This window comes from Gobius niger, assembly GCF_951799975.1.
Source record: "Gobius niger genome assembly, chromosome: 21".
NCBI classification, from domain to species: Eukaryota; Metazoa; Chordata; class Actinopteri; order Gobiiformes; family Gobiidae; genus Gobius; species Gobius niger.
In genome coordinates, this window is record NC_136872.1 from 28,262,773 (window position 1) to 28,289,968 (window position 27,196).

The 27,196-nt window shown below is 45.1% G+C and overlaps 3 protein-coding genes across 3 annotated transcripts; all 3 read right to left on the reverse strand.

Moving 5' to 3' along the window:
* Window positions 1-1,819: 1,819 nt before the first annotated feature.
* On the reverse strand, window positions 1,820-11,180 carry hmgb2b (high mobility group box 2b). The gene is made up of 5 exons (XM_079580498.1): window positions 11,025-11,180; window positions 6,269-6,427; window positions 4,872-5,023; window positions 4,573-4,747; window positions 1,820-2,319 (listed from the first exon to the last, which is right to left on the reverse strand). Exons 2-5 carry the CDS (start codon window positions 6,416-6,418, stop codon window positions 2,194-2,196), a joined length of 603 nt encoding a protein of 200 aa, XP_079436624.1. The 5' UTR covers window positions 6,419-6,427; window positions 11,025-11,180; the 3' UTR covers window positions 1,820-2,193.
* Window positions 11,181-14,445: 3,265 nt separating this feature from the next.
* On the reverse strand, window positions 14,446-20,803 carry LOC306980973 (uncharacterized protein). Its single transcript, XM_079580521.1, has 4 exons — window positions 20,718-20,803; window positions 15,082-15,208; window positions 14,889-15,011; window positions 14,446-14,682 (listed from the first exon to the last, which is right to left on the reverse strand). The coding sequence occupies exons 2-4, from the start codon at window positions 15,164-15,166 to the stop codon at window positions 14,534-14,536; spliced, it is 357 nt and encodes a 118-aa protein (XP_079436647.1). The 5' UTR covers window positions 15,167-15,208; window positions 20,718-20,803; the 3' UTR covers window positions 14,446-14,533.
* Window positions 20,804-22,211: 1,408 nt separating this feature from the next.
* Window positions 22,212-26,617, reverse strand: LOC306981111 (stress-associated endoplasmic reticulum protein 1). The gene is made up of 3 exons (XM_079580664.1): window positions 26,270-26,617; window positions 24,906-24,981; window positions 22,212-22,436 (listed from the first exon to the last, which is right to left on the reverse strand). The coding sequence occupies exons 1-3, from the start codon at window positions 26,351-26,353 to the stop codon at window positions 22,396-22,398; spliced, it is 201 nt and encodes a 66-aa protein (XP_079436790.1). The 5' UTR covers window positions 26,354-26,617; the 3' UTR covers window positions 22,212-22,395.
* Between the last annotated feature and the right edge of the window lie 579 nt (window positions 26,618-27,196).

Below are 27,196 nucleotides of genomic sequence, written 5' to 3' on the forward strand. Positions count from 1 at the left end.
CACCAGTCATAAAGGGAAGAAACATCTGGCTCAGCTGGAATATTTACTATGGTGATCGATTTATTCATGAGTAGAGCTTGTTATTATTATTGTAGGTTCCCCTCCTGAATATACTGCAGTACACTATAGTTATACTGCAGTATAACTATAGTGTACTGCAGTATAACTATAGTGTACTGCAGTACACTATAGTTATACTGCAGTATAACTATAGTGTACTGCAGTATAACTATAGTGTACTGCAGTACACTATAGTTATACTGCAGTATAACTATAGTGTACTGCAGTATAACTATAGTGTACTGCAGTATAACTATAGTGTACTGCAGTATAACTATAGTGTACTGCAGTATAACTATAGTGTACTGCAGTACACTATGTTTATACTGAAGTATAAATATGTTATGTTATGAAGAAGTATACTTAACTGAATGTAAATCTTTTGTCATAATTTTGACCGAATAAACTGAACTGAAACTGAAGTATAAATATAGTTATACTGCAGTTATACTGCGGTACACTATATTTTTTAAATTTTGGTCAAACTAAATGTTTTACATATATCTCCCACAGGGGGCGCTGTCGTTGTACCAAAGGAAAGTGTTCAGAACAGGAGACATTTCCTGTTCAGAAAAAGCTAAATTCTTCGTACAGTTTAAAAAGTAAAACCTTTTTGCGCCTTTATTTTGAAATTCTAAATTTGGGACAGAGGGTCAGGTCTGTCCTGGAGGACAGAGGGTCAGCTGCGTCCTGGGCTGCCCCCTGGAGAACAGAGGTCAGCTGCCCCCTGGAGGACAGAGGGTCAGCTCTGTACCTCCCACCCACTGCACGGGCCTGTAGAGGAGCTGAGCAGCTCTCTCAGTGGCAGAAGGAGCAGCTCCTTCATCCCCACTGCTCAGACTTAAGACTGTAAAGTCACATGTGCGATAACAACTGTGCAGGAATACACACAATAATCTTTAGTTTTCGTCTGTTTATTTATTTACTGTTTATACTTTTGTTTTTATTTATTTTCTCACATTTCCAGCCCGAGTGTTTAAGATGAAAGTAAAAGTGTGACATCAATAAAGTCTGATCTTTTCTCTGCTTCAAATCTGTTTGGGTCAAAGTTCATCGAGTCAAACAACGAGAAGGAAAAATGTTCCCAACGAAAACAATGTTTCCTTTCGTGTGTTAAACCATAAACTATAGCAGTGGTTCTCCACCTTTTGGAGCCGCGACCCCCATTATAACAGGTTAAGGGGTTCGTGACCCCCATTATAACAGGTAAAGGGGTTCGTGACCCCCCACCTGGGTCACACCATGAGAAAGTAGCTTACATACTTAAAAAACAAAGAAAAAAAACAAAGGGCTGAAATAAAATGAATGAAACGACGAACAAATGATGTCACTCTGGTACAATAGCAACACATGCTACACTAAAACATTAGATTATACGCTAATGGTAATATGTATATTTTATCTAAATGATCTGGCGACCCCTATAGGTTGAGAACCACTGAACTATAGAATATACATGTATAAATGTATATTATACATATATGTATACATTATACATAATATACATGTATAATATACATGTATAATGTACATATGGTCAGAGTCACTGACGATACGAAGTCTCTTTATTCACTTTTTGTTCCACATGTTTGAGGGGCTTCGTTTGTCCGTGTGTAATTGGACACGCGTGTTGGCTCTGCTGTGCGGCTAACGAGCCCTGAAGGCGCTCAGGCCTCAGAACAATATTAATAATAACTATAATAATAATAATAATAATAATAATACTGTGTGTCGGGGAAGGAGACGAGACGCCGGGACTTTGGTTCATTTTGTGTTTTATTAAAAAAACTTCTACGTTTCAGTGAATCAAATAAAAAACATCACGAACAACACGAAGACGTGGAATGGAGTCTACAGTCCAGCCGCGCACGCACACACACACACACGCACACAGAGCCGTGCACGTGAGGGTCTCTGAGCGGCACCACCGCGCCCGCCGCCCAAACTCAAATTAAATCACACAAAGGTTTGGCCGCGTTAGTTTCAGACGTTTGGGGTTTGTTTCTCGGCGGCGTCAGAGTCCGGTCGGTCCAGGTCGGTCCAGGTCAGTCCAGTCCAGGTCAGTCCAGTCCAGGTCCGGCGGTGGTGGTTCTGAGAGACCCCACAGTCCTGATCCGGGTCCGGTCCTGCTTTTCACTCGTCGTCGTCCTCGTCGTCGTCTTCATCCTCTCCGTCGTCGTCTTCGTCTTCGTCCGGGCCCTGAGCCGAGGAGCCGGGGTTCCTGCCCATCGTGACCCCCCCGCGGTACGCCACCATGTCCTGGGGAGGGACGGAGGGTCAGAGGTCAGAGACATGGGCTAGACATGGGCTAAACATGGGCTAAACAGGGGCTAAACATGGACCGAACATGGACTAAACATGGACTAAACATGGACCAAACCAGGGCTAAACATGGACCAAACCTGGGCTAAACCAGGGCTAAACCAGGGCTAAACCAGGGCTAAACATGGACCAAACATGGACTAAACCAGGACTAAACATGGACCAAACCAGGACCAAACCAGGACTAAACCAGGGCTAAACATGGACTAAACATGGACTAAACATGGGCTAAACATGGACTAAACATGGACCAAACATGGACCAAACATGGACCAAACCAGGGCTAAACATGGACCAAACCAGGGCGAAACATGGACCAAACATGGACCAAACAAGGGCTAAACATGGACCAAACCAGGGCGAAACATGGACCAAACATGGACCAAACAAGGGCTAAACATGGACCAAACCAGGGCGAAACATGGACCAAACATGGACCAAACAAGGGCTAAACCAGGACTAAACCAGGGCTAAACATGGACCAAACCAGGGCGAAACATGGACCAAACATGGACCAAACAAGGGCTAAACATGGACCAAACATGGACCAAACATGGGCTAAACATGGGCTAAACATGGGCTAAACCAGGGCTAAACCAGGGCTAAACATGGACCAAACCAGGGCTAAACATGGACCAAACATGGGCTAAACATGGGCTAAACATGGGCTAAACCAGGGCTAAACCAGGGCTAAACATGGACCAAACCAGGGCTAAACATGGACCAAACATGGACCAAACATGGGCTAAACATGGGCCAAACCAGGGCTAAACATGGACCAAACATGGACCAAACATGGGCCAAACCAGGGCTAAACATGGACCAAACATGGACCAAACATGGGCCAAACCAGGGCTAAACATGGACTAAACCAGGACCAAACCAGGGCTAAACATGGACTAAACCAGGACCAAACCAGGGCTAAACATGGACCAAACATGGACCAAACATGGACCAAACCAGGACCAAACATGGACCAAACCAGGGCTAAACATGGACCAAACATGGACCAAACCAGGGCTAAACATGGACCAAACATGGACCAAACCAGGGCTAAACATGGACCAAACATGGGCTAAACATGGACCAAACCAGGGCTAAACATGGACCAAACATGGACCAAACATGGACTAAACCAGGACCAAACATGGACCAAACATGGACCAAACCAGGACCAAACATGGACCAAACATGGACTAAACATGGACTAAACCAGGACCAAACATGGACCAAACCCTGGTCTGGGTCAGGTCGACTGAAGACCAGGAACAATCATCACACATGTTCTAGATGGTGAAGTCTGGGATTTACAGGCCGATGAAAATGGTACTTTTTCCTCCACAATGTCAGGGGTGATGCTCTTCAGACTGTAGACTGTGGCTCAGGAGGATCTGACGTCCCTGCAGGAGAAGCAGGAGGAGGATCTGATGGACAGTCATAAAGATGGTCCGACTCAGGAAAGCTCCACATGTAGATGGTTCAACACACTTCTGTAAATCCCAGACTTGACCTTCTAGAACATGTGTGAGGATTGTTCCTGGTCTTCAGTCAACCTGACCCAGACCAGGGTTTGGTCCAGGTTTAGTCCTGAACACGTCTCCATGTCTGAGCTGCAGCTCTTTAAAAGTGCTCACAAACACAAACATCACCGGAGCAGAAAAGCTGCGACAACTCTGTTTTATAAATTGTTTAAAAAAATAAAATACATGTGGAGAGTTAAAGGAACAGGCCACACACACAACAAAACATGTGGATTTTCTAAGCGGATAAAAGGGGAACTATTTTTAATTTGGCATCCGCACAGTAAAGTGAAGATTACTGCGCGGATGCCGAACTACTCCTGGTATTATTACGCATTACAATATAGTCCCCCCTTTTATCCGCTTAGAAAATCCACAGTGTTTAATTGTGTGTAATTATACTTTGTAGTGGAACACTTCACGTAACCATATTTAAATAGGGAAAACGTGGAAGAGCTTGGTAGCTTCTATCTTGACCTGTTTTGGAGCTATAGAGGAGAGAGGGAGAGGCTAAATGCTAACGCCGTCTGCGCTGTGTTTACGTGACTGAAGATCAGACAGGATGTTCTCCTTTTTGTCCATATTGCCCAGCCCTTATGCCCTTTGCCCTGTTATTAACCCTGATTCCCTCCACACCCGCTCATATCCCCCCTGTGTTCCCCCCTCGTACCCGGTCGTATTTCTCGCGCAGCTTCTGGGCCTTCTCCTCGTACGGGTGCTTGTCGTTCTGGGTGAGCTTGGACCACATCTCCCCCAGCTTCTTGGCACAGTCCCCGATGGACAGACCCGGGTACTGCTGCTTCACCGTGGGCCGGTACTCACTGCAGAACACGAAGAACGCCGACCTGTGGGGGCGGAGACAGAGGAGGAGGAGGAGGTCCAGGAGGAGGTTAGAACAGGAGCTGGGTTAGTTCAGGGTGTTGGGCTCAGGCTAAACGAGGGGGTGGTACTTGAGGGGGTGGTACTTACGGGGGCCTCTTGGGGGCGTTGGGGTCTTTTCTCTTGCGCCCTCTCTTGCCGAAGCCCTTCGGGGGGATGTAGTCCTTCATCTCGCGGTTGTATCGCACTTTGTCGGCTTTGGCCATGTCCTCGAACACCTTCTTGTCCAGGGGAGTCAGACCCTGCACACACGGGGGGAGAAGAAGAACAAGCTTTAATGTGAGCCACCATGATGCTGCAGCGCCCCCTCCTGTCAGGAACACTGATCTGCTGCTGTCCTCTCCTCAGGCTCCAGCGCTCTGACCCAGTGAAGCTGAGGCTTAAAGTGAGCAGGCTCTGGTTCCTCTGGAGCAAAGACAGAAGAGGAAAGACATGTCTGTGATTCTGCAGCTTTGGGTCAAACATCAGCTTCCATCAGTGACCACGTTTAAGCAGATCCACATCTGACCATAGAGCAGATCTCAGGGACTTCCTGAACCTTCTGCTGAGCTCCTGCACATGAGGCCACAGACATGGAGGTCAGTGATCTGCAGGTGTTTCTCCTGAGGGTCTGACTGACCTGCTCCTGTCGCTGTGAGTCCATTTAACTCTGAAGAACTATTGCTCAACACCGACATTTTATTTTTAGTGTTTGTCTAATGTTTTTTGAGTTATTTATTCACATTTTTCCCTCACATTTCTTGACATTTGAGATGAAGCTTGGACCTCATTGGTCCCTTTTCTGGTTCTAGATGTTCTGGTATTGGAATAACGGTGCTCAGCTTCGTGAGTATCATGTGGAGAACGCTGGTCTTTATATTAAATAATGAAGAAAAGCTGATTATTCGGCCATTTACCAACTGAACACAAACACAAACTTCACACACTTCCAGGAGGCCCAAAGGTTTATTTACCGACTCCCAAAAGTTTGCACGTTGTTTGGCTATGTTTGGCTAGGCTAGTAGCAGCATGGCTAGTAGCTAGCCTAGCTCCTTAGCTCTGCCCCCCCTCTCTAATGGAGGGGACAGAGACATTATTATTGTTTTCAGAGGTTCCTTTATCAGAAAATAATGACGTGCAGAACGTTGGTAAATCCCATCAGGATTAAAGAGGAAGAAGCGTCTGAAGCTCAGGCTGCTTCATCCGTCTGATAAAGTCCAGATCTCTGAAGAAACATCAGGAAGAGTTGTGTGATGTTGATCCTGCAGGTGTAATGTTTAAACTAACATAATCCTCATGCCTCCACAGGAACACCTTAAACATGCAGAACCATGGAGCAGACGTTCTCCATGGAGCAGACGTTCTCCATGGAGCAGACGTTCTCCATGGAGCAGACGTTCTCCATGGAGCAGACGTTCTCCATGGAGCAGACGTTCTCCATGGAGCAGACGTTCTCCATGGAGCAGACGTTCTCCATGGAGCAGACGTTCTGCGTGAGGAACACTGACCTTCCATCGCTCGGAGCACTTCTTGGAGAACTCTGCGAAGTTGACGGACTGTTCCGGGTTCTTTTTACGATGTTCCTCACGACACGTCTGAACGAAGAACGCGTACGCCGACGTCTTCCCCTTCGGCTTGTTCACGTCCTTACGCATCATCCTGACGGCCTGGAAAACAAGGACCCGTTAACATCATCCTGGAAAACAAGGACCCGTTAACATCATCCTGGAAAACAAGGACCCGTTAATAACATCATCCTGGAAAACAAGGACCCGTTAATAACATCATCCTGGAAAACAAGGACCCGTTAACATCATCCTGGAAAACAAGGACCACATTACAGAACATCCTGGAAAACAAGGACCACGTTAACATCATCCTGGAAAACACGGACCACATTAACACCATCCTGGAAAACAAGGACCACATTAACACCATCCTGGAAAACAAGGACCACATTAACACCATCCTGGAAAACAAGGACCCGTTAACATCATCCTGGAAAACAAGGACCCGTTAATAACATCATCCTGGAAAACAAGGACCACATTAACATCATCCTGGAAAACAAGGACCACATTATCATCATCCTGACGGCCTGGAAACTAGGGAGGCACCGATACCACTTTTTCTAAAACCGATACGAGTACTTTGATTTAAGTACTCGCCGATACCGAATACCGATACGAGTACAAGGCATTTACTTCAACATTCTTACTTATTTCACAGCAGATTGTTTTGTAATTAGTTAATTTCCTCATGTACATTTCCTTAAGTAAAGTCGGCGACACATTTAAGAGCAGTTATATTAGAATTGTGCTGATGCCATTTATTATTTTTTTATTTTTATGTCTCTGTCCATCACAGACAGAAAAGCCCATGTCCTAAAGCTCCCAATGCCTGAGCTTTATTCATTTATGTGTTTTTATGTAACAATAGTATTGAGATGTGACTTAAATGGTCTCTTTTCGTCTTTACTTCAGCTCCTGTAGATTTTCTCGTGTGTTTGTAGTAACTTAGCGAGAAGCTACAGCGTTTTCATTGTTCTGCTGCAGCTCATTTTCCCTCAATATAAACATGCTGTATGTCTTTAGTTTGGATTTTCTGAGGACTTTTTAGTCGCTGGGTTAGTTTTTCAGATGAATAAACCCCTGGGCTTAAAATGGCGTCAGAATGGCCAAAACTGTTAGCCGCGAGTTAGCATCGTTAGCCTGTATGTTGTAAACACTGCAGACGCTGCAGCGAGTTAGCATCGTTAGCCTGTATGTTGTAAACGCTGCAGCGAGTTAGCATCGTTAGCCTGTATGTTGTAAACACTGCAGACGCTGCAGCGAGTTAGCATCGTTAGCCTGTATGTTGTAAACACTGCAGACGCTGCAGTGAGTTAGCAACGTTAGCCTGTATGTTGTAAACACTGCAGACGCTGCAGTGAGTTAGCATCGTTAGCCTGTATGTTGTAAACACTGCAGACGCTGCAGCGAGTTAGCATCGTTAGCCTGTATGTTGTAAACACTGCAGACGCTGCAGCGAGTTAGCATCGTTAGCCTGTATGTTGTAAACACTGCAGACGCTGCAGCGAGTTAGCATCGTTAGCCTGTATGTTGTAAACACTGCAGACGCTGCAGCGAGTTAGCATCGTTAGCCTGTATGTTGTAAACACTGCAGACGCTGCAGCGAGTTAGCATCGTTAGCCTGTATGTTGTAAACACTGCAGACGCTGCAGCGAGTTAGCATCGTTAGCCTGTATGTTGTAAACACTGCAGACGCTGCAGCGAGTTAGCATCGTTAGCCTGTATGTTGTAAACACTGCAGACGCTGCAGCGAGTTAGCATCGTTAGCCTGTATGTTGTAAACACTGCAGACGCTGCAGCGAGTTAGCATCGTTAGCCTGTATGTTGTAAACACTGCAGACGCTGCAGCTCTAACAACATTAAGCTCTGGTTAAATCCAGCTCAGACTCTGGTTTAGAGAGCGCAGTCTGTAATAAAGTCAGCTCCATGTGGAATATTGTGAAAGAATTCTCCAGTTTGTTGCTTCTTCTCTCCTCAGCTGAGAGCTGCGCCTCGTAGCTGCGCCTCGTAGCTGCGCCTCGTAGATGCGCTGGCCGCACGTCAAATGGTATCGGTTTCTGGTATCGGGACCTCATGAATGAGTACGAGTATGAGTACAAGCATGTGGTATCGGCCTGATACCCGATACTGGTATCGGTGCATCCCTACTGGAAAACAAGGACTCACAGTAAAGTGAAGGGATTATTACGCCTCATAATATAGTTCCCTTTTTATCTGCTTAAAAAATCCACATATTTAAACAGGGGAAACGTGGAAGAGCTTCTCTCTGCTTTTATAGAAGAGGCTAAATGCTAACGCTATAGAGGAGGAGAGGCTAATGCTAACGCTATAGAGGAGGAGAGGCTAATGCTAACGCTATAGAGGAGGAGAGGCTAAATGCTAACGCTATAGAGGAGGAGAGGCTAAATGCTAACGCTATAGAGGAGGAGAGGCTAAATGCTAACGCTATAGAGGAGGAGAGGCTAAATGCTAACGCTAAAGAGGAGGAGAGGCTAAATGCTAACGCTGTAGAGGAGGAGAGGCTAAATGCTAACGCTATAGAGGAGGAGAGGCTAAATGCTAACGCTATAGAGGAGGAGAGGCTAAATGCTAACGGCGTCTGTGTTTCCGTGACTGAGCACACGCGTGGAGACCAGACAGGTGCACATGAACTCGTCTAAGGTAAAACACTGGCCTGTTTCTTTCATGAATAAAGTCTGATCCCGGTGACGAGGAGGCAGAGTTCAGGCGTAAACCGGGGGGGTCCAAACGGTTACATGGGGGGCCAAAGATCCAGGTACATTCAGGCAGGTTTAACCCGCGCCCCACACCTCAGTTTGATGTATTTTAACCTTTGGAAACCTGAATGCCCCCACAAACAAACTTTCCAAACACAAACGCTCAGACGCATTTCTACCAGCAGCTCTTTGGAAACTAAAACAGGACGTCAGAGCCAGGCAGAGTACTCAGTTACTCTAGCACATGTACTCGAGTAACTGTTAGAGTAGTTTATGTAGTTTTGTACTTCTAGTTTTATCATACAGTACTTTTTACTACAACTTAAATTATGAAGTATCTGTTTCTTACTCGAGTAAAAATATTAACTGTTTTTTCTGAGTTTTCTTTGTAAATATCACGATTTCCACAGGATTTTCATCATTTATTTGAAAATAAATCTGACTTTTTCACTCAAAATCACAGTACTCGAGTAACACTTTCTCCAAGTACTTATTTACTTGTACTTGAGTAAACAAAGTAGATAAACCGATGTTATTCCAGGAGAGAGAATCAAAACATCGGCCTGTCCAGTTACTGCCCTCGGATTAGTCTCTACTTTCATTAGGATTCTGCCAATAAAGTGTCTTTTTACCGTTTATTCATAAAGAGTTAAACTTCACAGTGAAACATCTGCATAACAGCTGTGGTAAAGTTTATTAATAGTTGTTGTAATGTTGTAATGACAGTGTTGTTTATCGGCCTGTTCTGAGCCGCTCTTCACTTCTGTTGTTTGGGGCTGAGGACAAAGAGCTGAGGGAACTCGGGCCTTGGGGCTTCTGTTCCCGGACACTTTCCCCACTTTCCCCCGGATGGCCTCCCGGGGCAGGGCTCCGCGGCTCCCCCCGGGCCTCCGCCGCTCCGTTCCCGCCTCCCCGCGCCTCTCTGCCGGCTCCTGGCCCGCGCCCTGCCGCCTCTGAGGGCTCCTGCTGCGGTTAGCCCCCGTTAGCTCCTCCGCCGTTAGCCCCCGTTAGCCCCATTAGCCGCTAACGCTAGCCCCGTTAGAACAATGGACCACCATTTCCCGCCGTTTGGGGCGCCCCTCCCCCTCCGCGCGACTATATAAACATAGAGGCGCTTTTACTCGCGGCATTTAAACAACACTTTGACCGCAGCACCGGCGCAGAGCGGATAAAGCAAACCCTGACGTGACCGCGGGGCACGGGGGGGAAACACACCGGCCCAGAGGCGTCCCAGAGCGGGCAGAGTCAGGAGAGACCCGCTGTCACCCCCATAAAGCACTGGGGGTTTTCAGGGCTCCTCTGTTAGCTCCCCGCGCTAGCTTCACTCACTCCTTAAGTGTTTGGCATTTCGTCCGAATGACGAACTGGTTAAAACGACACAAAAAACTTTAGAAAATCACAAAACTTTGTTCATACTCGTGTTACTTTTTATTGTTTTGTTTTTTATTACTGCATCAAAGGAAAGTCGGTGCTGAAATAATTATTTTTATTTTTATTCATTATTACCGACTGCATTATTAACCATATAAACACGTTAAACAACTCCAAGGCAGATTTATTGTCATTAATTGTGGGAAATCCCTCGTTCGCCCTGAAGTCCCTGCGCCGTCTTTAATGGAGCTTCCCCTGTTTGGACGAAACGCCTGGACTTTACGCGTGCCTCGTTACAGCTGCGTGTGTTAGCCGCCACTGATTCAAAATGGGCGTTCCATGTTTACTACGGCGGCGGCTCCTGGCACCGTGAGCCTGGCACCGCGCGGGCACAAACCTGGCACAGAGACCCGAAAACACGCGGAGAGGCCGTGAAAACCCCGCGAGGCCGGAGCCCCCGCGCTGCCTCGGCTCCGGCCTCGTCTAAAAGCGGCCATTTTAGCCCCGGAGCGCCGTCACTGGCTGGGCCACGGCCGCCCCGCAGCCCAGCGGTGCGGGCGGCCGCACGGACCCGGGCGCGGTGCGCAGGGGGACGGGGTACTCACGCTTCGGGAGGCCGCTGAGGCTGCAGAGGTAGCGGGGCTCGGTGGGTCTGGGGGTCGGCGGTGCAGGCTGAAGGAGGAGGCTGGAGAAAAGGCTGGTGTTGTTGTTGGAGCTGCAGCGGAGACTGTGGACCCCCCCCCGCCCCACGATCCTCATTCAGGGGGCGGGACAGCTGCGCGGGATTCATGGCTCTTTATGGGATCCATGGCTCTTTGTGGATGTGGATCACGTGGCCCAGCAGGATCAGGAGTGAAAGTGGGAAAGTGATGAAGAGGAGAAATGAAAACTTGGATCGGGACTTGGGGCAGTGACGTCATCTGCTTTTCCCATTGTCCATGATGTCAAACACTAACCACATTAATACGTCATTAACCTCTTAACTCCCGCCTGAACCGAGAGCATTTTCTCCAGTTCAGCTTTACCCAAATCCTGTAGGCCAGTGTAACGCCTCATTTGAAAGACCTACAAAACTAAATGGATCTTTTTCCTCACGTCAGATTTTTATTCATCACTTTTTTTTGTCGGGCAGTCGACTCATTTATGTCACTTTTTCGTGACTTTTTTTGTCACTTTTTCATCCATTTTTCCTCAAATTTAGGTCACTTTTTTGTAATTTTTTTGTAATTTTTCGTCCATTTTTTCTCATTTTTTTCTCATATTTTTTCTCAATTTTTTCTCAATTTTTCGTCCATTTTTTCTCATTTTTGTGGTCATTTTTTCTCATTTTTTCGTCCATTTTTTCTCATTTTTTTCTCATTTTTTTCTCATTTTTTGTCAATTTTTTCTCAATTTTTTGTCCATTTTTCGTCCATTTTTTCTCATTTTTGTCATTTTTTCTCAATTTTTTGTCACTTTTTCGTCCATTTTTTCTCATTTTTTGTCATTTTTTCGTCCATTTTTTCTCATTTTTGTCATTTTTTCTCAATTTTTTGTCACTTTTTCGTCCATTTTTTCTCATTTTTTGTCACTTTTTCGTCCATTTTTTCTCATTTTTTGTCATTTTTTCTCAATTTTTTGTCACTTTTTCGTCCATTTTTCTCTCAATTTTTCTCATTTTTTTCTCATTTTTTTCTCCATTTTTCTCCATTTTTTCTTAATTTTTTGTCCATTTTCATCCTTGTTTTCGTCTCAGTTTTGTTGCTATTTTCACATCTTTTTAGCAGAAGCTTTTGGATTGGGGTAAAGCTGGAGAAAATGTGCTCGGTTCAGGTGGGAGTTAAGGGGTTGATATTGCCTGCAGTTCACAAACTATCCACCAGGGGGTGCTGCAGCGCCCTCAGCACCCTGGGTTCCCACGGCCTTGGGTAATTCTGTCCTAGAGTCACGAATGTCATACGGTTCGACTGTTATTTCTGAAATGCATCATCTAAAAAATCTAAAAAGTGTTAATTCATTTATGTTTAATATGAACGTGTAATATGTCAGTCTTCCAGGCACTATAACATATACACACGTGTGCCTCTTCATGCTTAGTGATAAAAGCAGTGACGAGAACGAGCACGATGTAAATGTACAAAGTCCTGATCAATAAATGACATCAATGAAAGTTCAGCAACCGCCAAATCACGCAACTCGCCTTTAATAATGTACATTTCCGAATGTTAGCACCTTATTACAAAATATAAACGCTGCGAAGTGTCTAATTACAAAGTTTGAACAGGCTAGAAAATTTTAAAGCAGCACTAAGTAACTTGTTGACCTTAATAAATCCATTCCGTCGTCCCTCTGGGGGTAATACAAGCTAATGGGATGACAGGCTAACTGTGGGCTAGCACCACAGCAGGGGGGTATTCTGCAAACTGGACTTTTTCAAGCTTTCCATCCTTTTATTCTGTCACTCCCTCATTAAAAACATGGCTGAAGTGTTGCCTTGGCACATTCACGTATTTCTGAGGAATCTGTAAAAACTCTGATGGCGGCCATTTTAGGGATAGGTTTGCCTGAGTCCTCCTAGGAACGCCCCCACCTCCTGGAGACGCCTCCGAGCTTTGGTCACCAGCCGAGTAACCAACCACTGCTCCTCAGCAGAACCCCCTCCCCACTGATGCCACAGACAGCGTGTGGAGGGGGCGTGTCTAAAGGCTCAGAGGTTCGTGACCTCTGAACTCCCGCCTGAACCGAAAGGATCTTTTTCCTCACATCAACAGATTTTTTTTCCATCATTTTTTTTGTTGGGCATTCAACTCATTTTGGTAACCTTTTAAGCATTTTTTTGGTCATTTTTTGTCACATTTTTGTAATTTTTTTCTTCAATTTTTTTCTTCAATTTTTTTCTTCAATTTTTTGTCATTTGTCAAATTTTTATCCAATTTTTGTCATATTTTTGCCACTTTTTCATACATTTTTCGTCCCTTTTTTAGTCACATTTCCATCATTGTTTTCGTCTCAGTTTTGTTGCTATTTTCACAGCTTTTTTTGGATTTGGGGTAAAGCCAAACTGGAGAAAATGTGCTCGGTTCAGGCGGGAGTTAAGGGGTTAAAGAGACAGAGGCCTATTTCAAGACATTCACTACAGCCATTTTGAGAGAGACATTTTATACAAGGCAGTTATTCTGATTTACTGCATTTACAGACCAGCAGAAGGTTTGTCATCATTGTAGTGAGATATAGACTGGTGCTATGGGACTGACAAAAGCAGAACACCCCCTCTTTAAAGCAGAACACCCCCTCTTTAAAGCAGAACACGCCCTCTTTAAAGCAGAACACCCCCTCTTTAAAGCAGAACACCCCCTCTTTAAAGCAGAACACGCCCTCTTTAAAGCAGAACACCCCCTCTTTAAAGCAGAACACCCCCTCTTTAAAGCAGAACACCCCCTCTTTAAAGCAGAACACGCCCTCTTTAAAGCAGAACACCCCCTCTTTAAAGCAGAACACCCCCTCTTTAAAGCAGAACACCCCCTCTTTAAAGCAGAACACCCCCTCTTTAAAGCAGAACACCCCCTCTTTAAAGCAGAACACCCCCTCTTTAAACAGTATTTACAGCCAAGTTGGAGTGAAACAAATGATATTTATTGTGTAACTGGATGAACGATGTCCCTTTGTCTTTTCTGGATAGGATTTCCTCTCACGGACGATTAATGAGTAAAAAAACACCACATGTACGACACCTGCAGTGGCGCTTATGGCCTCTAGGGGCAGGAGTTATTCAGTACTGGTTTAAAGAAACAGGTCAGTGTTTTCCCATACTGAGCTCTGTTCTTACCTGAGCTTAGACGAGTTGCTGTGCACCTGTCTGCTCAGTCACACAAATGTTGTTAGCATTCAGCCTCTCCCAGCAAAGGTGTAGCGAAGCGACCAAGCTAAATGCTAACATCAGGTACTCATGAAGCTCAGGTAAGAACATCTCAGTCTGGAAAAACGCGGTCCCTTTAAGAGGCGGGACAGGACTTTATCTTTCATTTAAATAAGGCAGAAACGATCAGGAAAAACTATTTATTATTTACAAACTTTACAGGACACGTTTGAATTTAAGCGCCACGGCCGCTCAGAGCCGCGTGCCGATTGGCTGAAGTCAGCGGCTGGGCGGATCCTGATTGGCTGACGGCCGCTTGTCACTTCCTCGTCCGGAGAAGATGGTGGTTTTGCCCGTGCGCTGAGGGACGGGTTTGCGCGGCCTGGACTGAGACTCTTTGAGCTCCGCGACTAACTGAGGAGACACACCTGGGGGGGGCGGGGTTTGGGGGGGGGGGGGCGGGGTTTGGGGGGGGCAGTGGGGGAGGAGAGAGACGGGGGAGAGCGTTTCGTTAATAATGTAAAGAGTGGTTATTTAATGATGATAATTGAATGTTTTCTTATGCTAATGAGGGGCGGAGCTACATGGAGGTGTTTCTGTGTCTGCAGTTGTCGTTTTGGTCGGGGTGTTTTACCTGGACTGGACCTGGGGGACGAGGGGGCGGGGCTTTGCGGCGCAGACGGGGCGGGGCTTACAGGAGCGGCGGGGGCGGAGTCGGGGGAGTCGTCACCGTGGAAACCTCTACGTCCCTGAAGCTCTGCAGACACAGCAGGTCATGAATATTCATAAAAGTCCGAGCTCAGTTTTGAAACAGGAAATGACGTCACCGCTGAAGAACTGCTGCTGGAGCTCAGGGCTGCGCAGCGATTGGACCGGCTTGGGCTCGGGGGCGGGGCTACACGGCGAGTCCATTATGTCATGGGATGCGGATGATGTCACTGCGGTGGGAGGAGCCTGTAGACAGACACAGAAAGTTAATTAAACCATAATAGCAGCTAGCACATAACGAGCTAACACATAATAACGGCTAACACATAACAACGGCTAACACATAATAACGGCTAACACATAACAACGGCTAACACATAACAACGGCTAACACATAACAACGGCTAACACATAACAACGGCTAACACATAACAACGGCTAACACATAATAACGGCTAACACATGACAACGGCTAACACATAATAACGGCTAACACATAATAACGGCTAACACATAATAACGGCTAACACATAATAACGGCTAACACATAATAACGGCTAACACATAACAACGGCTAACACATAATAACGGCTAACACATAACGGCTAACACATAGTAACGGCTAACACATAATAACGGCTAACACATAACGGCTAACACATAATAACGGCTAACACATAATAACGGCTAACACATAACGGCTAACACATAACGGCTAACACATAATAACGGCTAACACATAATAACAGCTAACACATAATAACGGCTAACACATAATAACGGCTAACACATAATAACGGCTAACACATAATAACAGCTAACACATAACAACGGCTAACACATAATAACGGCTAACACATAATAACAGCTAACACATAACAACGGCTAACACATAACAACGGCTAACACATGACAACGGCTAACACATAATAACGGCTAACACATAATAACAGCTAACACATAACAACGGCTAACACATAATAACGGCTAACACATAATAACAGCTAACACATAATAACGGCTAACACATAATAACGGCTAACACATAATAACGGCTAACACATAATAACGGCTAACACATAATAACAGCTAACACATAATAACAGCTAACACATAACAACGGCTAACACATAATAACGGCTAACACATAATAACAGCTAACACATAACAACGGCTAACACATAATAACGGCTAACACATAATAACAGCTAACACATAACAACGGCTAACACATAATAACGGCTAACACATAATAACAGCTAACACATAATAACAGCTAACACATAATAACGGCTAACACATAATAACGGCTAACACATAATAACGGCTAACACATAATAACAGCTAACACATAATAACAGCTAACACATAACAACGGCTAACACATAATAACGGCTAACACATAATAACAGCTAACACATAACAACGGCTAACACATAATAACGGCTAACACATAATAACAGCTAACACATAATAACAGCTAACACATAATAACGGCTAACACATAATAACAGCTAACACATAATAACGGCTAACACATAATAACAGCTAACACATAATAACAGCTAACACATAACAACGGCTAACACATAATAACGGCTAACACATAATAACAGCTAACACATAATAACGGCTAACACATAATAACGGCTAACACATAATAACAGCTAACACATAATAACGGCTAACACATAATAACGGCTAACACATAATAACAGCTAACACATAATAACGGCTAACACATAATAACAGCTAACACATAATAACAGCTAACACATAATAACGGCTAACACATAATAACAGCTAACACATAATAACAGCTAACACATAATAACAGCTAACACATAATAACGGCTAACACATAATAACAGCTAACACATAATAACAGCTAACACATAATAACGGCTAACACATAATAACGGCTAACACATAATAACGGCTAACACATAATAACAGCTAACACATTACGGCTAACACATAACAACGGCTAACACATAATAACGGCTAACACATAATAACAGCTAACACATAACAACGGCTAACACAAGCTAACGGCTAACACATAGTAACGGCTAACACATAGTAACGGCTAACACATAGTAACGGCTAACACAATAACGGCTAACACATAGTAACGGCTAACACATAATAACGGCTAACACATAATAACGGCTAACACATAATAACGGCTAACACATAATAACGGCTAACACATAGTAACGGCTAACACATAGTAACGGCTAACACATAATAACGGCTAACACATAATAACGGCTAACACACAATAACGGCTAACACACAGTAACGGCTAACACATAGTAACGGCTAACACATAATAACAGCTAACACATAATAACGGCTAACACATAATAACAGCTAACACATAATAACAGCTAACACATAATAACAGCTAACACATAATAACGGCTAACACATAATAACGGCTAACACATAATAACAGCTAACACATAATAACGGCTAACACATAATAACAGCTAACACATAATAACAGCTAACACATAACAACGGCTAACCCATAATAACGGCTAACACATAATAACAGCTAACACATAACAACGGCTAACACATAATAACGGCTAACACATGCTAACGGCTAACACATAACAACGGCTAACACATAATAACATAACATAACGGCTAACACATAGTAACGGCTAACACAGGCCAACGGCTAACACATAATAACGGCTAACACATAATAACATAACATAACGGCTAACACATAGTAACGGCTAACACATGCTAACGGCTAACACATAACGGCTAACACATAATAACGGCTAACACATAATAACAGCTAACACATAATAACGGCTAACACATAATAACAGCTAACACATAATAACGGCTAACACATAATAACAGCTAACACATAACAACGGCTAACACATAATAACGGCTAACACATAATAACAGCTAACACATAACAACGGCTAACACATAACAACGGCTAACACATGACAACGGCTAACACATAATAACGGCTAACACATAATAACAGCTAACACATAACAACGGCTAACACATAATAACGGCTAACACATAATAACAGCTAACACATAATAACGGCTAACACATAATAACGGCTAACACATAATAACAGCTAACACATAATAACGGCTAACACATAATAACAGCTAACACATAATAACAGCTAACACATAACAACGGCTAACACATAATAACGGCTAACACATAATAACAGCTAACACATAACAACGGCTAACACATAATAACGGCTAACACATAATAACAGCTAACACATAACAACGGCTAACACATAATAACGGCTAACACATAATAACAGCTAACACATAATAACAGCAAACACATAATAACGGCTAACACATAATAACGGCTAACACATAATAACGGCTAACACATAATAACGGCTAACACATAATAACAGCTAACACATAACAACGGCTAACACATAATAACGGCTAACACATAATAACAGCTAACACATAACAACGGCTAACACATAATAACGGCTAACACATAATAACAGCTAACACATAATAACAGCTAACACATAATAACGGCTAACACATAATAACAGCTAACACATAATAACGGCTAACACATAATAACAGCTAACACATAATAACAGCTAACACATAACAACGGCTAACACATAATAACGGCTAACACATAATAACAGCTAACACATAATAACGGCTAACACATAATAACGGCTAACACATAATAACAGCTAACACATAATAACAGCTAACACATAATAACGGCTAACACATAATAACAGCTAACACATAATAACAGCTAACACATAATAACAGCTAACACATAATAACAGCTAACACATAATAACGGCTAACACATAATAACAGCTAACACATAATAACAGCTAACACATAATAACGGCTAACACATAATAACGGCTAACACATAATAACGGCTAACACATAATAACAGCTAACACATTACGGCTAACACATAACAACGGCTAACACATAATAACGGCTAACACATAATAACAGCTAACACATAACAACGGCTAACACAAGCTAACGGCTAACACATAGTAACGGCTAACACATAGTAACGGCTAACACATAGTAACGGCTAACACAATAACGGCTAACACATAGTAACGGCTAACACATAATAACGGCTAACACATAATAACGGCTAACACATAATAACGGCTAACACATAATAACGGCTAACACATAGTAACGGCTAACACATAGTAACGGCTAACACATAATAACGGCTAACACATAATAACGGCTAACACACAATAACGGCTAACACATAGTAACGGCTAACACATAGTAACGGCTAACACATAATAACAGCTAACACATAATAACGGCTAACACATAATAACAGCTAACACATAATAACAGCTAACACATAATAACGGCTAACACATAATAACGGCTAACACATAATAACAGCTAACACATAATAACGGCTAACACATAATAACAGCTAACACATAATAACAGCTAACACATAACAACGGCTAACCCATAATAACGGCTAACACATAATAACAGCTAACACATAACAACGGCTAACACATAATAACGGCTAACACATGCTAACGGCTAACACATAATAACGGCTAACACATAATAACATAACATAACGGCTAACACATAGTAACGGCTAACACAGGCCAACGGCTAACACATAATAACGGCTAACACATAATAACATAACATAACGGCTAACACATAGTAACGGCTAACACATGCTAACGGCTAACACATGCTAACGGCTAACACATAATAACGGCTAACACATAATAACATAACATAACGGCTAACACATGCTAACGGCTAACACATAATAACGGCTAACACATAATAACATAACATAACGGCTAACACATGCTAACGGCTAACACATAATAACGGCTAACACATAATAACATAACATAACGGCTAACACATGCTAACGGCTAACACATAATAACGGCTAACACATAATAACATAACATAACGGCTAACACATGCTAACGGCTAACACATAATAACGGCTAACACATAATAACATAACATAATGGCTAACACATGCTAACGGCTAACATATAACAACACAACAGTTAAACGAGGGCAGAGTTTTGAAACAGTCGTTTAAATGTGACCGAGCTGTTCTCATGTTAATAATGTTAACCTCTCACTTTACACATTTTCTGCAGTTCGGCTTTATTCAAATCTAAAAGCTTCTGAAAGCTTGGAGAGCAACACCTCATTTGAAAGCTAAGGCCTGGTGGTGAGGTTGGATTCAGAAGACTTGAGATCAGAACAAGGAGAGACGGTTTGTTTTATAGATCAAGAGGAGCAGCTGACGGCCTGAAGGAAAGACACTGACCTCAGATCAGAGGAAACCGTCAGGAGCGTCAGGAGCGAGGGGCGAGGAGCGACAGGAGCGAGGTCAGGAGCGAGGAGCGAGGTCAGGAGCGAGGGCGAGGAGCGAGGTCAGGAGCGAGGAGCGAGGTCAGGAGCGAGGGCGAGGAGCAAGGTCAGGAGCGAGGAGCGAGGAGCGAGGTCAGGAGCGAGGGGCGAGGAGCGAGGAGCGAGGTCAGGAGCGAGGTCAGGAGCGAGGGGCGAGGAGCGAGGTCAGGAGGGAGGGGCGAGGAGCGAGGTCAGGAGGGAGGAGCGAGGGGCGAGGAGCGAGGTCAGGAGGGAGGAGCGAGGTCAGGAGCGAGGTCAGGAGCGAGGTCAGGAGCGAGGTCAGGAGAGACGGAGAAAAGACTCACCGAACTGCGCTGGGTCCAAACTCAAAGTCCAGGTTAATGATTGACAGGGTGGAGGCGGGTCATGTGACAGGAGGAGGTCATGTGACTTCAGTCTTAGAAACTCACTGAGTAAATAATAATAATGATGATAAAGAGCCGTGTTTCACTCGAGTGCTTTATTAAAACAGTTATAATCTCGTCTTCAGCAAAAAGTTAAAAATCTGGATTTTTCTGAGATTCACAAAAAACACAATTAAAAACAAAAACATGATCTTTAAGAAAACCAGCGACCAATCAGAGGAGAGGGGGAGGAGCCAGAGGAGAGGGGGAGGAGCCAATCAGAGGAGGGGGGGGAGAGAGGGGGGGTCGTGTTCAGATTCGCCATAATCGATAAATGTAAACTGCGATATTTCACTGAACTGTTTCAACACAGAGAGCGCCCCCCAGTGGAGAACCTGTCAGACCTACAGTGGAGCTGTAGAGAGAGCGCCCCCCAGTGGAGAAACTGTCAGGCCTACAGTGGGGCTGATCAGAGGCAGAGAGCGCCCCCCAGTGGAGAAACTGTCAGACCTACAGTGGGGCTGATCAGAGGCAGAGAGCGCCCCCCAGTGGAGAAACTGTCAGACCTACAGTGGGGCTGATCAGAGGCAGAGAGCGCCCCCCAGTGGAGAAACTGTCAGACCTACAGTGGGGCTGATCAGAGGCAGAGAGCGCCCCCCAGTGGAGAAACTGTCAGACCTACAGTGGGGCTGATCAGAGGCAGAGAGCGCCCCCCAGTGGAGAAACTGTCAGACCTACAGTGGGGCTGATCAGAGGCAGAGAGCGCCCCCCAGTGGAGAAACTGTCAGACCTACAGTGGAGCTGATCAGAGGCAGAGAGCGCCCCCCAGTGGAGAACCTGTAAACCTACAGTGGGGCTGATCAGAGGCAGAGAGCGCCCCCCAGTGGAGAAACTGTCAGACCTACAGTGGAGCTGATCAGAGGCAGAGAGTGCCCCCCAGTGGAGAAACTGTCAGACCTACAGTGGGGCTGATCAGAGGCAGAGAGCGCCCCCCAGTGGAGAAACTGTCAGACCTACAGTGGGGCTGATCAGAGGCAGAGAGCGCCCCCCAGTGGAGAACCTGTCAGACCTACAGTGGGGCTATAGAGAGAGCGCCCCCCATAGTAAGTTACAGGTTAAATGTTTCCTGTTGCTCGATCGATTCATGATAATGGCGATAAATACAAGTCTGATTCTGATTTGAAAGCTAAGAACTATTTGTCACATTTGTCTCGTTTCCTTTTGTTTTTTGTCGCTTTTTAATTGTGTTGTTTTTCCTTTTCAACTTCAGTTTCTCGTCTCATATCTGAACGTCGATGTGAAGCAGGAAGTGGGCGGGACATGTGGGCGGCACATGTGGGCAGGGCGTGTGGGCGGGACATGTGTGCAGGACGTGTGGGCGGGACATGTGGGCGGGACGTGTGGGCGGGACATGTGTGCAGGACGTGTGGGCGGGACATATGGGCGCTCTGTGGGCGCTCTGAGCTCGCCCCCTGGTGTCCCTGTGCTGAAACAGTTCGGTCACACATCGCTACACGGTCGTTAAAAACATGGTTGAAGCGTCGTCATGGCGATGGCGACGCCCGGTGTAAAGGCTCAGGTGCGTTCTTCTCATTGGCCGGGGCAGGTCACATGTCGCAGGTGTGTGGGGGGGGGCCCATCACATGCCCTGTCTGATGCTCTGGATGATCTGGAAGATGGCTGCAGGAAGAACAACACACCGTCAGGTTCAGCTTTACCCAAATCTGAAAGGCCACAGCCGACAGGCCTCATTTGAAAGCTAAGACCGACAAAACTCATCTGAGCCGTTTCCTCGTTTTGGTCACATGTTACATCACACTAAAAAACTAAATGTGGCCAAAACTTAACACAAGAAAAACAATAACGAAATATAAAACAATAAAAAAACAAATGAGGAAAAAGCTGAGATGAGTTTTGTAGGTCTTAGCTTTCAAATGTCCAACAGGCTGTAAGAAGCTTTTAGATTTAGGTGAAAGAAACAGATTACTAATTAGCATTATTGAATTTCCCCTGCTGGGGGTTTGGGTAACTGCACGTGCTCTCATGCATGTAAACGAGCAGGTTGTAGCCTTAGGCTTATTTCCATCCGCACTAGTGATGCGCGGGTTGCGGGTTCCACCGCGGGCCCCGCGGTCTGCCCGCGGTTCGGGTCGGGTCGGGTCGTGAAATTCTCCTTCGATCGCGGGGCGGGTTGGGGCGGGTCAAAAAATGCCGGTCGCGGGCACTCTATGCCTCCGTACGCGCATTCATTGAATTCATTCACAACTTATTCCGTCGTCTTTACAGCAGGTTTTTAGCGTAAATATACGTCGGATTTTCATAAAACAAGCAGCGTTTTGCAGCTTGTGATCCAGAGAACGCTTTTGTGGAGCTCATGTTTCCTGTTTTCCACCGTATGTGCGACTGTGTGTGACTTCGCGTTAGGCCGACCTCTGCTCTCTTCCTCTCTCCCTCTTGCCCAGCGCTCTTCGGAGGGGGAGAGAGAGAGAGAGAGAGAGAGAGCGCGCGCGAGGGGCTGACACGCCGGTGCTGCTCATACGGATCATATTTGTAACGTGTAATATTTAATGGTTGCGGGGGCGGGGCGGGGCGGGCTGTAAAAATAGAACAACGTTGCGGGGCGGGCCGGGTCGGGTTAGAAACTGCTCCAAATGCGGGACCCGCGGGTTGAAAAAAACCCTGACCCGCGCATCACTAATCCGCACTCTTTCACCCAGGCCTATTGTACATGTTTTTGGTGGGACGGACAGAACGGCCTCGTCCAGGTGGGAATCGAACCCGGGACCTTCTAGCTGTGAAGCACGAGCGCAAACCACTGATCCACCCACAGGTCATCAGTAATTCTTTAGTTTATGTCAACGTTACAGCAAATATCTTTGTAAATCTATATTATAGCATCACTTTTACAAAGAAATCCCTGTAGAGCGACAGAAACGCAGGCCAGAGTCTGTGGCCTCGGTCCGTGTTCCCTCAGGAACAGAACATACATGGCACATACATAAAGTATTAATTTCGTCGACTAAAATATTTAGTCTTAATTTTAGTCAAAGTGATATTTTTGTGACTAAAATTGGACTAAAACTAAATTAAAAGTTTCTCATGAGACTAAAACTGTGACTAAAATGTCCAGATATTTGAGTCGACTAAAATCAGACTAAATAAAAATGAAAAGGAGAGACTAAAATCATCCAAACTTGTATTGAGCGTCTGAAAGAGCCTCAGATCATGTTTAAAGGATCAGCTCTGAGCTTTGTTCATGTGGAGCAGAAACATGAAGCAGAGGAACAACATTAAACATGATTAGAATGAAGATTATCAATGCAAAGTCCACTCAATTTACTTGCAATTTTAGTCGACTAAAACTAGACTAAAATTAAAGGGACTATAAGGAGTTTAAAAATGTTAAAATTAAGTATTTTCCTCCCCCTACATGTTCCTCCATGTCCTAATGTGTAGAATGAGTTCAGACCTGTTCACCACAACTGCCTCTAAAATCCTGCACTGTCGCTCAGAAATGTGTCACTTCGGCCCGAAGTGCCGTCATGCACGAGCTTAATATAGAAGGTGCAGTTACACATGTGGCCTGAGGTGGCAGTAGTGAGTATAAAATGGCGAACTTGCTTCCAGCCCCTTTAAATTACATTTTAGTCAAAAGACTAAAACTAAAATAAAATATGTTGTCAAAATTAACACTGCATACATGTAAACATGCCAGTCATCGCCCTCAGTAACAGAACATACATGGCACATACATGTAAACATGCCAGTCCGGACTCGCCTCCTTTAACTCTATTACAGCTTCAGGACGTCAGACAGGGCGGCAACTAACCATTATTTTGTAATCGATTATATTTACGATTAATCGCTTGGCTGTAAATGCTGCAGGAAAATTGTATTTTTTCAAAAACATTCTCACGTGTAGCTTAAGTGGCGCTGCTTGAGGATGTGTTGATGGAGGAAACTAAAGAGGCTCGATTCATGAGATTTACAATGAACAACATGTACACAGACCAAACTATATAAACAAAGCAGGATTTCATGTGTGAACCAGAAAACAATCGATCAGTCGTTTCAGCCCTAACGTCAGATCTCATTAACATCTCATTAGCATCTCATTAGCATCTCATTAGCATATTTAACGTGACTGACCTGATCCACAAACGACGAAGACGAACAGCGCCAAGAGCCACGGCCCGACCGGCGACTTCTCCTCGTTCACCGGCCGCTGCAACAACAATGACACTTTACAAGCCTGTGTTGACCAGCTCCTTCCTCCACATAGGCCTCATTTGAAAGCTAAGAACTACAAAACGGATCGAAGACCTTGTGTTGGTGCTGGGGGAAAACATTTATGTGAGAGGTCAAATCAATTCATACTTTCAGCTCCGCCCTTAGAGGAAGAAACATCATAATGAGCGTCTCGTGAGTGTGACCTCTGACCCCCACACCTTTATTACACACACGTACAAACAAAAAAGCAACAAAAACACTAAAAAAGGGATGAGAAAAAGGCACCACGTGAGGACAAAGATCTGTTTAGGTGAGTTTTGTAGGTCTTTCGTCTTTTCCACCTTCTTCCAGAGGCTTTTAGATTTGGGTAAAGCTGATCTGGCGGGGGTAGGAGGCTATAAAGAACTGAGTGATAGATCAGTCCCTATTTATAACGTTTTAGGAGCCCCTACAGACCACAGGCAGCCCCATCACAACACTTCACTCCTGATACTAAGGAAATATATATGTTTGGCATTTCATTTATTCATTTTACAAACCAGAGCGCGTGATAAACGTGACAAAGCTCTGATTCATAATGATGTTTGTTGAGTAAACCTCAGAAGAAGCCGATGTTTCAGTCAAACCTGTTCCAGTGCCGGACAAACCGGGTCTAAACCCCCCCAGACCCGAGTCCAAACCGGGTCTAAACCCCCCCAGACCCGAGTCCAAACCCCGCACCTAAACGTGAGACTGAATTAAATCATCCTGGAGTGAATGAGCCCAATGTTTACGGCCGGAGCGGCGTTTGTGTGGGCTGGGTCTGAAGCTACAGGCTAAAGCTAACGGCTAACAGCGGCGCAAACATCCACAAAATAAAACAAAACCGCATTTTTAATCCGAGTTGAAACACGGGGTGAGTGAAGCCCGACCCCGAGGCTAAAGTCTGGGCTAAAGCGGGACGGAAACACCGCGGGGCAGAGGTTTAGGAGCCGGTTTGCTCGGACATTAGCCGTTAGCATCGTTAGCAGCGTCAGCCGGGATCAGTACGGATTTTTTCTCCCAGTTTTCTCCCAATTTCCCCCCCAATTTTTTCATCAATTTATTCCACGTTTTTTCTAAATTTTTTAAACGTTTTTCCAATTTTTTTACTCCATTTTTTTCCACGTTCTTCTCCAATTTTATCCCACGTTAGCATCGTTAGCCCGGATCCGTACCGAGAGCCGGTTTGCGCCCGGACATTAGCCGTTAGCAGCAGCGTTAGCCCCGTTAGCATCGTTAGCATCGTTAGCCCGGATCCGTACCGAGGTCTTCTGGACGTGTCCCCGCTGCGTGATGGTCTTGCTGTGCCGCTCGTTCGCCACCTTCATCCGCTGCACCGCCGACATCCTGCTCCTCGGGTCCCGCGGGAGGCTCAGGAGGCTCAGGCAGAGGAGGAGGCGCAGAGGAGGAGAAGAGGAGGCTCAGGAAGGAGGCGCTGAGGGGGCTCTTCCAGCCGCGGGGACCTGGGGCTCAGAGACAGCGGGGGACGAGCTCCAAAACTGCCCCAAATCAGTGCGCTCGGCCCGGCTTCGCTCCCGTGTCTGTCCCGGAGCTAATGTGCTAATGCGCTAGCCTCCTCTTCCTCCTCCTCCTCTTCTTCTCTGGTGTTTAACGGTGGATTATGGGCATTACCGCCAACCCCCGGAGGAACAAGACTCCTTTACTCCTTTTGTCCCGATGTCAATAAAGAAGACAGACAAAAAAAAGGGAAAATAAGAAAAATGTGGAAAAAAATATGAACTTTAAAACAGCATCAAAACCAGACATAGATCTAACAGAACAGCGCACCAGACCCATTATAACGGCTTTATTTGTTTTTGTTTCAGGACAAAGAGAGAAAAGAGGAAAAGACAGAGTGCAGTCCCTGAAAGAGCCTGCAGGGGGCGCCAGACATCAGCTCTGCGCTATTCACGTGTGTAAAGAAACAGACTAGGAAACAGGAAACAGTTTTATATAAAGTTTATTCAGACAAAAACAAACAGAGGCTGGTGTGAAACACTCGTCAGCGTCTGACCTCAGGGGTCAGGGGTCAGTCAGGGGTCAGTGACCTCAGGGTCAGGGGTCAGTCAGGGGTCAGTGACCTCAGGGGTCAGGGGTCAGTCAGGGGTCAGTGACCTCAGGGGTCAGTCAGGGGTCAGTGACCTCAGGGGTCAGTCAGGGGTCAGTGACCTCAGGGGTCAGGGGTCAGT